General features: G+C 42.3%; 1 protein-coding gene across 4 annotated transcripts in view; it reads left to right on the top strand.

Moving 5' to 3' along the window:
* The window catches only part of EOGT (EGF domain specific O-linked N-acetylglucosamine transferase), a 37196-nt gene that overhangs the window by 6177 nt on the left and 18942 nt on the right, over positions 1-12077 (top strand). For all 4 annotated transcript variants that reach the window (XR_014250564.1, XR_014250565.1, XM_082412286.1 and 1 more), the window contains exons 6-9: positions 1809-1903; positions 2262-2366; positions 6403-6509; positions 9143-9246. Coding sequence is in view for 2 of the 4 variants with exons in the window: in XM_082412286.1 (XP_082268412.1) it covers positions 1809-1903; positions 2262-2366; positions 6403-6509; positions 9143-9246 (411 nt within the window). In the remaining 2 variants the exon portion in view is untranslated. The remainder of the gene's footprint in view (positions 1-1808; positions 1904-2261; positions 2367-6402; positions 6510-9142; positions 9247-12077) is intronic.

Raw genomic sequence — 12077 nt, 5'->3', positions numbered from 1 at the left:
CACCCGTAGTATTTATTTATTTATTCATTTATTTATTGAAGTATAGTTGATGTACAATATTATATAAGTTACAGACGTACAATATAGTGATTCACATTCCCACTTTTAAAAGTTATATTCCATTTTTCGTTATTATAAAATATTGGCTATATTCCCTGTGTTATACAGTATATCTTTGTAGCTTATTTTATACGTAATAACTTGTACCTCCTAATCCCCTACACTCACAGTGGTTAGATCATAATATAAAAACAAGATAGGTGGCACTATGAAAGGAATCCCTCACTGTCTGGTCCAGTGGCATCGGTAATACCTGCCCTGTCTATCTGCTATACTGTTTGTGAGAATCAAGCCAGCAAACATACAGAAGAGCGTTTTGCAAGCTGCAAAGTGCTAACAAACACAGCATGGTGAGGGTGTATCACGTGTCCCAAACTACTTGCAAGGGCATTTATAAAGATGTAATTTATCAACCTCTCTTCTTTAGTATATGTTGGGGGGAATAATTCTAAACCCAGAAATATTTTAATTGCCTCAAACTATGACAATCTGATATATGTTTGAAAGGAGGACATGGCCTCCAGCTGCTTTCAAAAACTGAATAGATGCTGTATAGTGCTTTTGGAGGGTGTCGCGTGAAGGAACTTCAAGTGACTCTAGCAAGGTGGCTGAACCGGAAGATGGAGGCAAGGCGTTAACCTGCACTGCTGAGGGGTGTCTTTAACAGACGACGTTTTACACTTTGGCCGGAGTTTAGCTGTTCATGTGGAAAGGGCAGGGAAGGGCCCCATCTCCACCTCGCACACCTCTTCCAAGGTGGTTTGCAGAATGCTTTCCTCACCAAGATCTGCCTTGTTAGGTTTTATGCTATCAGGGTATGACCCCTTACCAACTCCAGATTCCAAAACACCATTCAGGGGCTTCCCTGGTGGCACAGTGGTTAAGAATCCGCCTGCCAATGCGGGGGGCATGGGTTCGAGCCCTGGTCTGGGAAGATCCCACATGCCGCGGAGCAACTAAGCCCGTGCGCCACAACTACTGAGCCTGCGCTCTAGAGCCCGTGAGCCACAGCTACTGAGCCCGCGAGCCACAACTACTGAGCCCGCATGCCTAGAGCCCGTGCTCCGCAACAAGAGAAGCCACCGCAGTGAGAAGCCCGTGCACCGCAACGAGTAGCCGCCCACGCGCAGCAACAAAGACCCAACACAGCCAAAAATAAAAATAAATAAATTTATTTAAAAAACCAAAAACAAACAAACAAAAACTCCTTTACCTCAGTGAGTTAGAAAACATCGCTCTCCTGCTGCTGTGGAGACAGAGACTCCCACAGGTTTTAAGGTTTGCAGAAAGTACCTCTAATTCAAATTGGCAAACTGCCCTTCCTGCCTTGCGTTTTAATGACTCTGACGTGGGCATTCTTCCTTGTTTCCTTTGGCTGGTCTTTGAAAAATCCTTTTTCACATAGCTGTGGGGTTAGTGAGGGTTCTGAGTGCATTATTTTTTTTCCAGGAGGGTGAAATGAACCACAAATACAGCTGCTGACTCTCTAAAGTTTGAAGGTGATAAATATTTAAGGGTGCGTCGTAGTAACCTAAAAGTGTGCAAATTGGTAAAAGTATGCTTGGCCAATGTCTGCCAGGGAGAAGAATCCTTAAACAGAAGTGGTCATCGGGAAGCACTTTTCATCACATCGTGTGGTTGGAACCTGAAGGCAACATGCTGTCAGCATGATGTCAAGCAAGTCCGGCCTGTCCTGGAATTGTTAATAATCGCAGTTATTTTTTTCTTATTTCTCAACCTTATTTCAGAATGACTCAAGTCTGGTGTGTTCCCGTTACCTTCAGTACTGCAGAGCGACCAATCTCTACCTTGATTTAAGAAACATCAAGAGAAACCACGACAGGTACTTCAGTGGTAGATGCTAAAATTTAAGGGAAATCCTGAAATATTTGCAGTTTCAGGATTTGCAAGCCTTGGATTTGCTTCCTAATAATATGGTGATGAGGTTGGGGAATGGGGGAGGGGATGGATGACCTGCATTGGTCATAATGAGTTGATCATTATGAAGCTGGGTGATGGGTACATTAGATTCCTTATACCATTTTGCTACTTTTGTGTATGTTTGAAATATTCTATTATAAAGAGTTAACTTCTAATGAAAAACTGATTTTGGAAATTGGCAAACCACTTTAGTTACAACCCATGTGTCTGAGTCATGAAACAATTTTCCAAACTCAACTTAATTTTTTGTTGTACACCAGATTTAAGGAAGATTTTTTCCAGAGCGGGGAAATTGGAGGGCACTGTAAACTTGACATTCGTATGTTGATGTCTCAAGGCCAGCGCAAAAGCCCTCTGCAGTCTTGGTAAGATTTTTTTTTTGGAAAATATATTTCTGAAATTTTGTCTTTATTTTTGGTACTTGCAGATTTTGGTAGGGACTCTCAAGTGGAAAATGTTACTGCATTTGTAGATAATTTGGCCTGAGCTTCTGGGGAGTGGTGGCTCCAGAGTGAATCATCAGTTGTTTCTGAATTAAATATGTATTTATAAAATATTAGGAAGTATGATATAGTACTTACTATTTGCTAATGAAAGAAAAAAGTTCAAAACTGAATTTTTTTAACTCCTCATAATTTCTGCATGTGTTTTGGGGAACGTTTTAAAAAAATATACATTTATTGAAGTACATACCAAGCATATAGAGAAATGTACAATTTGGATTATGAAAAAGTGAACCCACTTGAGTAACTCTTACCTGGGTCAAAAATAGACCATCACCCACCCAGGCTCCCTTCCAGACACAACCCTCACCCTCCTTTCCAAAGGTAAACACTACCCTGACTTTAAGCACCTTTGATAAGCTTTTTGAACTTTATATAAAGATTGGAGAACACATTTTGATTTAAAACATTTTGAATACTAAACTAGTTCTATCAAGAAATTTACCATCTCTAGATATTAAAGAATTAGGGTACTTTAAAAAGCTTTTTATTTTAAGATAACTTGAGATTTGTAGACATTTAAAAATAGTTTAAAGATGGTACAAGAAGTTTAAAAATAGTACAAGGAGTTTCCATTGTACCCTTACCCCAGCTTCCTCTAATGATAACATCTTACATAACCATAGCACAATGATCCAAACCAGGAAATTGACATTGGTACAATATTATTAACTAAACACGTTTGGATTTCATCAATGCTTACATGCATTTTTTATTTTTTAGGGGGATGTATAGCTCTATAGAATTTAATCATATGCTTAGGTACATGTGACCTCTATTACAGTCATGCTACAGAACTGTTCTGTCATCCTAGAAATTGTCATGCTCCCCTTTACAGTCACACAGGACACTCATATAATGTTCATTTTTTTCTTTTTATTGAGGTATTGTTGATATACAATATTATATAAGTTTCAGGTATATAACATAGGGATTCACAATTTTTAAAGGTTATGCTCCATTCATAGGTACTATAAAATATAGGCTGTATTCCCTCTGTTGTACAATATATCCTTGTAGCTTATTTATTTTATACCTAATTGTTGGAACCTCTTAATCCCCTATCTTGCCCCTCCGCAATTCCCTCTCCCCATTGGTAACTGCCGCACCAATTTACATTCCCAACAACGGTGTATGAGGGTTCCCTTTTCTCCACATCCTTGCCAACATTTGTTATTTGTGTTCTTTTTGATGATAGCTATTCTGACAGGTGTGGTTTTGATTTGCATTTCCCTAATGATTAGCGATGTTGAGCATCTTTTCATGTGCCTGTTGGCTCTCTGCGTGTCTTCTTTGGAAAAATGTCTACTCAGTTCTTTTGCCCATCTTTTAATGGAATTGTTTGTTTTTTTGATGTTGAATTGTATGAGTTCTTTATATATTTTGGATGTTAACCTCTTATCTGTCATATCATTTGCAAATATAGTCTCCCATTCTGTAGGTTGTCTTTTCATTTCGTCGACTGTTTCCTTTGCTTACAACTGCTTTTAAGTTTACTTAGGTCCTGGGACTTCCCTGGCAGTCCAGTGGTTAAGACTCCGTGCTTCCACTGCAGGGGACACGGGTTTGATTCCTGGTCAGGGAACTAAGTTCCCACATGCTGCGCCACTTGGAGTGGCCAAAAAAAAAAAAAAGTTTACTTAGGTCCTATTTGTTTATTTTTGCTTTTATTTCCTTTGCTTTAGGGAACAGATCAAAAAAAATAGTGCTATGATTTATGTCAAAGAGAGTTCATTTTTTTTTTTTTTTTTTTTAAAGATTTATTTTTTTATTGATTGACTGATTGATGGATTGATTGCTATGTTGGGTCTTCGTTTCTGTGCTAGGGCTTTCTCTAGTTGCGGCAAGCGGGGGCCACTCTTCATCGCGGTGCGCGGGCCTCTCACTATCGTGGCCTCTCTTGCTGCGGAGCACAGGCTCCAGATGCGCAGGCTCAGTAATTGTGGCTCACGGGCCCAGTTGCTCCGCGGCATGTGGGATCTTCCCAGACCAGGGCGCGAACCCGTGTCCCCTGCATTAGCAGGCAGATTCTCAACCGCTGCGCCACCAGGGAAGCCCGAGAGTTCATTTTTGAGGTCAAACATTCATACTAAGTAAACCATTCAGGATAACAGTCTATCATTTTACTCTCTGCAATGCAGGATCTTACTTGACTTAACAGACTTTTGTAGTAGGAGTTCCTGTTTTCTCGTGGGTATTTTGATTCCTAGCACACTTTGATATCTGAGATCCAAAATGAATATTTGATATTTGCTTCCCACTATCTTTTGATATCATGATAGTTCCCTAGGGTGTATTTGTATTAGTTATTGCTGTATAATAAATTACTCAGACATTTAACAGCTTAAAACAATAAACATTTATTATCTCACGAAGTTTCTGACAGCCGGGATTTGGAGGCAGCTTAGCTGGGTGGCTCTGGCCAGGGTCTCTGAGGAGGTTGCAGTCACGCTGTTGACCAGGGCTGTAGCCATCTCTAGGCTCAGCTGGGCCTGCAGAATCTGCTTCCTAAGCCCGCATGTCATCTTTGGGTTTTCTTGTCTGGCTGTTGGCCAGAGGTGTCATTTCTTTACCATATGCGCCTCTCCCTAGTGCTACTGACAGCATGGCAGCCAGCTTCCCCAAGAGCGTGTTGTCTGAGAAAGAGAGAGAGAGCGAGAGGGAAAAAGAGAGAGAGAAAGAGAGAGAGAGAGCGCACAAGCATGTCCCAAGATGGAGGCCTCGATCTTTGTATATCCTAATGTAGGAAGTGACCACCATCACTTCTGCCATATTCTGCGCATTAGAAGTGAATCACTAGGGCTTCCCTGGTGGCGCAGTTGTTAAGAATCCGCCTGCCAATACAGGGAACACGGGTTCGAGCCCTGGTCCGGGAAAATCCCACATGCCGCGGAGCAACTAAGCCCGTGCGCCACAACTACTGAGCCTGCGCTCTAGAGTTCGTGGGCCACAACTACTGAGCCCGTGTGCCACAGCTACTGAAGCCCGCGCACCTACAGCTATGCTCTGCGACAAGAGAAGCCACCACAATGAGAAGCCCGTGCACCGCAACAGAGAGTAGCCCCCGCTCGCCACAACTAGAGAAAGCCCGCACGCAGCAACAAAGACCCAATGCAGCCAAAAAATAAATTAAATAAATAAATTAAAAAAAAAAAAAAAAAGAAGTGAGTCACTAAGTCCAACTCACCCTCCAGGGGAGGATATTCATCTCTACCTCCTGAAGGAAGAAGTATCACAGAATTTGTGGACCTGTTTTTGAAGCCACTACAAATAAATATTTCAGCATTATGTGTGTTTTAAAAGGCTCTATTTGATATTTGTCTTACCTCAGACATGGTCTCAAAGATGAAGAGTTACAGCGATCTTTAGGTTAACTTGTGATTGTCTTCTTTTGTATGGAAGAAAATTGTACCAAGTGGCTTCCAAAGTTGTTTTCCGAGAAACAGACTTTCTTTTCCTCTGGGAAGCATAGCTGTCTGCTGTTTTTTCTAGGCACTTGGTAATTCTAGGAATGCCATCTTTCTTAGAATCCAAGAAGGTTCTCTGGGTCAATGTTACTTCTGAGCCTCGTCAGACTGCAAGAAACCTTTTTTAATCTTCCCACTTTACTGGTAGAGTTTTTTGGTCAACTCTATGTGTAAATTTTTTCTTTGTCAGCAAAGTTCCCAGTTGGTCTTGCACATTAGGCTGAAATTTAAAATCATTTTTGCTTTTTGTCTCAACATTAAAATCGATATCAAGTTACATAAATGTTAGTAAGTTTGAGAAGTTCCACATGTCTTTATAAGAGTGTTTTCTAGAAATAAAATCTGCTTAATGAACAGATCCTAAGTTACAAGGTTTTAGTAGGAAGTCCAGGAGGATCCCTTTGAAAGTATCTCTTGATTCTTAATTCCAGGTTTGCTGAGCTACAAAGCTATACTCAGCTCAACTTCAGACCAGTAGAAGATGCTAAGTGTGACATTGTTATTGAGAAACCAACCTACTTCATGAAATTAGATGCAGGTGAGAAGTTAATTTGTCTGTTATTTATTTATTGGTTAATGTGGTTTTGTTCCTTTTTTTGATATATGTATTCCTATAATTTGGGGGGCAATGTGACATTAAACAATAGATTTGCTTTTTGCTTTCTTCTCGTGAAGAAGTGAACTAATTTGAACTTCCCATTGTTTTATATTTTTGGCATGCTAGAAGAAACTTTCACGTTGATATCAAATGACTCAATCAAAATCAAAAGATGAGAGGAGAAAGACTGGGTACCCCTTTTGTAACTACATTCACCCCATGTGGTTTCTCTAATCGCTTGATTTAGCTTGTGCTTCAGTAGAACTCTTTAAAAATTAAAAGCCGTGTATATAGTGCAGGTGGGAAAGGAAGGCCCATGACCTCTTCTGGCAAACTTTCTGGTATCATCTCCATGACTAAAGTTAACTTAAAATTCTTTTGGAAGTTAGCTCTGCCATATATTCTTGAAAAAAAAGTTAAAATTATTTTCCTACTTAAGGTGATAGCTTCTAATTCTCCACATGCAAGCGCAGCGTTTGCTTTGTGAACTCGTTGCCCTGGAAGGGAGCAACAGAAATCGTACTCCGTTATCTCTCTCATTACAAGAGATGGAGGTTTCTATGCCGCACCACATCCAAATTCATGAGAGGCTGGGCTCAAGGTGAAATATAGAGAGCCGCCTGTCACAAATCTTTCAGAATTCCTCTAATTTATTGATCATATTTTTAATGTGCTCTGCCTTCTGAAGCCCTAAGTGTTATATTACAAAGTATGAGGTTCAGAAATCAGACAAGTTTAGGTTTTGGAAATGAGAGCAGGTAAAACTGCTGTGTTGAAGGTCCTGACTCATTTTTAAAATATGCAGATTAAAATGGGGCAAAGAAAACACTGATCTGCCTGAAAAAAGGGTTGAACATGTGCGAACAGTTAAATTTATGTAGCTACTTATGCAATAAAGGATGTAAAGTAGGAATAATAGGCCAGGGTAGACATGTGTCATTTCTTTCCTGTATTCATAACTCTGCCTTTTTCTTCTCCCTTATGCTGTCATCCAGTGTTCCTTTTCATATTAACTCTTACCTTGAGAGAATGAGTATTCCGCAGAACAAGACTCATTTGGGGCCCGTTTCTTGAGGACAGAGCCTGCGTTTTCTCCCTATTTTATAAATCCTCCTGGTACCAAATGCTATTTTGTGCATTCAGCATCCCTCAGTAAATGTTATAAACTTGCTGAACGATTCATGAGAGAGCTAACGTGTGCTGTGTGCTAACCTGGGAAAAGCGGATGGGTTGCCATAGAACTTTCTTTTTCTTATTTATTTGAAAATATGCTCTTTGGCAAGATTTTTCTGGGTGAAAAAAAAAGTCCCTCTAAACATTCATCTAAGATACCAGTCTAAAAAGAATGGAGTATTTTTTTCCTTTTTCTTGTCTTTGTTGAGATATAATTGACATCCAGCACTTTATACGTTAAAGGTGTATAGCATAATGACCTGACTTTCATAAATGGAGTCCTTTTTACTCTTATCTTCTGGCACACAACGTTATTATTCGCTGTGGGAATGAAGTCAGAATATTTTATGACTTCTGCTTTTGAGAGTCACTGTTTTTCTTTTATTCAACATGTTCACTTCTTTAAAGTGCATATTTTAAATGTTAGTTCTTGGAATTTTATCCCATTTGGATTTGTACATTTCCAGGTTGAATACTGGGTCCTGCATACCTAAGTGGAGAAAGAGAAAGGGGAGAGAGAGGGGGCAGAAGACAGAGAGAGAGAGAGACTGAGAAAGAGAAAGAGAGAGAGAGAGAGATTGAGAAAATGTTCAGTTTCTTATGAATGCCGGACTTAGGAACTTAAAAATAGCAGCACCTCCCTCCCCTTTCCTCTGACCCAGCAGGATCCAGCTGGTCTTCACTAAGTTTTCACTTTGTGCCAGGTGCTGGGCTGGGTACTTTAGGTACATTACCTAAAAGCTGGCACCTAAGTATATTGATTTCCGATTTCTGGTAGGAAAGCTAAAGCTTTGGAATTTACAAACTTGCCTGAGTACTTGCTCATAATTCAACTCAGTTCTTCTGACTCCAGAGTTCATGCTCTTTTAATTAGGACATGAGACATTCAGCTGTTTTCAATGATAGTTGGTTAATGTTTTCCCAAGAAGCAATATAAGTAGTGATTAAATAGGAGAAAAAGAGACAGGAATGAAAAATACCAAAATGTTAATAGTTGCCATCATTGTCAATACTTCCATGATGACCAGGTGTCCATTGATTTAAAAACAATAAATGATCATAAAAATAGTGATTAGTCTTCAAGGGTCACCCCATATTGAGTTAAATAGGCTTCTGTTATTTTTTCTGGGAACGTAATGATCATTTGTTTCTTAGTGTATATGGGAAAATTTATTCCTAATTTCCAATTTGGAAGTGAATTTTTGAACACAGTCAGTCTGTCAGCTGAGAACTACCTGTGTACTGATCATTTTAGGTTTCGAAAAACTCTTAATTCCCCCCCCCCCACTGATTTCAGCTAAAAGTCTATCATACTATAAGTAGATGGGGTAGAATAAAAATTGTGTAATCATTTGTTCTTTGGGGTTAATTAACATGGATTTCTTTTTTTCCAATCCTAGGTGTTAACATGTATCACCACTTCTGTGATTTCATCAATCTTTATATTACTCAGCACATTAATAATTCCTTCAGCACAGATGTGCACGTTGTGATGTGGGACACAGTAAGTAAAAACAGGCTCTCTGCTTCAGCGCTGTCTTTGCCTTGCTCAATACCTGTGTGACTCTGATCTTGTGCAGTGGAATTTTCTAAGACACACACATTTACATATACTCATGTACACCCATACATCCATGTGTGTGCAGTTGTGTGTGAATGCCTCTGTGCGGCTGAATTTACATGTAGGTATAACGTATGGGCAGATACTGGTGTATGCATATACCTTTATTCCTGGAATTTTAGAATGAGGTTGTAGAAGATTTCTTTCCCCCTTTGGGCAGGTGGAGCTCAAGTTTCCTCTGAGATGGGCATAAAAGACTGTCATGCACTTAACCTCCGTGACTCCCTACATGACCCATGAGAGGAGAGCTTGCCTCTGTTTACAGTTTGGCCTCTTGTAATTACCATCCGTTTTGCTTCATTGCAGCTTCCTTGTTATTTCCTGCTTTATGCCAGGTTGTGCCATGTGTATCTGCACATGAATACACATGTTGAATCCCGCCTGCTGTGGGCTTATTTGTTTTTAGTGCAGTCTTGTCTTCCTTCTTCTCTTTCTTTGCCTGCCTTTCCCCTGCTTTTGCCCGTAGCTGGCCCCTCCACCGTCCCAGGTAACCCCGGGGAGTTGCCCCAGTGCTCTCACCTGTGAAATGGGATTATTACAGTATCTCCCTCAGTGTCATTTTGAGGATGAAGCATATCGTGTGCGAACAGTCACAATGCCTGGTCCACAGCACATGGGCTCTGAATGTGAACCATGACAGCGACAGTGGGCAGGAGAACACGTGGTGTATAGAGAACACGTGGTGTATAGTGTACATGCAAAAGGCTGCCTAACCTGGGCGGTGAGAACACCCACGGAGAAGTCATCTCAGGGTCAGCCAGACATTCCAACGCCCAGGGCGCTTATAGGCCCCCTTGTCCGGAGTCTGTTTGGAAGGATAGTGCAGGGGAACCATGGCTTGCTGGCAGGGCAGCATCAGGCATTGCTTCCGGGGAGTCCTAGCAGCCCACATAGCACAGTTCAGATGCAAGGAGACGGGATCCACCTGGGGCAGCTACAGATCCCATGGGGGCCAATATCTTCTGGAACAACTGTGTTGGCCAAGCCCCCAGGATCCTGAGAGACACAACCGGTCACAGGAGTCCTTGTACTCTTTCCCGGTCCACATGCAGTGTACCCATCGGGTGTCTTTTAAAATGATAAACAGTGCTACCTAGAGCATAGGGGAGACGTACTGTCTTGTTTCCAGAGAGCAGAGCTAGACCGTTAACTGAACGTCAGGTTCTTGTGCAGATGGGGAACTAGTTTTGCTAATGCTTTTTTTGCTGCTAGGAGGCTGGTGGCAGTGCTCTGTGGAGAGGTTTTCATGACCGTGGCTCCCTAGGCCTGTAGTAGTTTGATTTCATGTCTGACTGATGGGAATGGGTTCTAATATTCCTGGCATGCTAATGCTCCCTTTGTACGGATTTTCATTTCCCTCTTGTGTTCCAGTTTTGCTGCCACCTCAGTTCCATTTCTTGGCAATGTTTCAGGGAGCAAATGTTTCCTTTCCTTTCCTCTTTTTGCATAAGATTGTGGCTTCCATGCCACGTTACCAGCTATTGGCAGCCCTGAATGATTAACTCGGGTCGTTGTGCTTTTTTTTTTTTTTTAAATTACATTTGATGTTATCTCATTTAATGCGCACAGGCCTCCGTGGACTAGGGTTTTTGTTCGTTTATTTTACAGATGAGGAAGCTGAGGCTTTGAGCGGCAGGCAGTGTCTCCAGGATGACACAGTCAGCGAGGGGTTGAGACAAGGGTGCCCGTCCAGGCAGTCTGCCCTCAGACCTGTGCCCTGCAACCACAGTGCTTTATCGCCTCCCTGTACTTCCCTGCAGAACTTGTTAAGTGGGTGGAAAGTTTTCCAGAAGCTTCTTTGTGCCTTGTTGCATGCTTTTCCGTGGCTTCCTCTAGTGGATTGAGTTAAACCGAGCCAGCTTCTACAAACTCCCCCTTCTCGCTGCCTGCTGGGGTGGAGTGAAGAGAATGCATGGCCACCACAGGGCTCCCTGGTTGCTCAGTTTACTGGGTGTGTGATGTTAGTGCAGCCTGACCCCGACTGCCCTGGACATGAAGGATGCATTTAGCTGAGCGGGTTGGCCTCCCTGATGTGACCTCCCTCCTCTGCTCCTCTCTGTGCGTCCATTTTCAGCCTGTTTTCTTGGTCGGAGAGGCCTTTGCTAGTTGCTCAGTCAGGGTCTCAGGGCAGGCGAGGGCCAGGTTGTTCCAGAACTGAGGCCCACAGGATCCTGTGGGTTGGATGGCGATGGTAGTGAGGTGTTGTGTGGCCGCCGACCGGTTCTCTTTGGCTGGTGAGGCACTGACGGAAGCAACCCTGCCTCCCCGAGGCTGGCGGTGCTTCAAACCCCCCACGGTGGACGGTGTTGCCATAGAGCCAGTCCTGAAGGCCTCGGGCGAGCTGTGCGCCCAGGGGAAGAGCAGGGAGGTGGCAGTGGCCGCAGGTCAGATCCTAGGGACATTTTACGAACTGTCCCACAAGGAAGCCTCTGAGCCCTCCCCCTCTCGTCCACACAAAGCTCAGCACTCTGGCTGCCCTTCAGGCGCGGGGCTTCCTCGGCGGGATCGGGCAGGGCCTCCAACCTCGAGCCATATGCAATGAGGGACACTCCTGCGGGTGCATTTCTGGGCACAGCAGGGTTGCACACAAGGAACAGTAGTATAGCTTTATTATTGCCATTTTTAATTACGCAAGTAAGACCAGGTTATAATGAGTTCAAACAACACAGAAGTATGTAAAGTTAAAAAAAAAATTCTCCTTTGTCTTCTCCAAT

This window comes from Balaenoptera physalus (assembly GCF_965194825.1).
Source record: "Balaenoptera physalus genome assembly, chromosome: 11".
NCBI lineage: Eukaryota > Metazoa > Chordata > Mammalia > Artiodactyla > Balaenopteridae > Balaenoptera > Balaenoptera physalus.
This window is presented reverse-complemented; position numbering and strand designations above follow the sequence as displayed.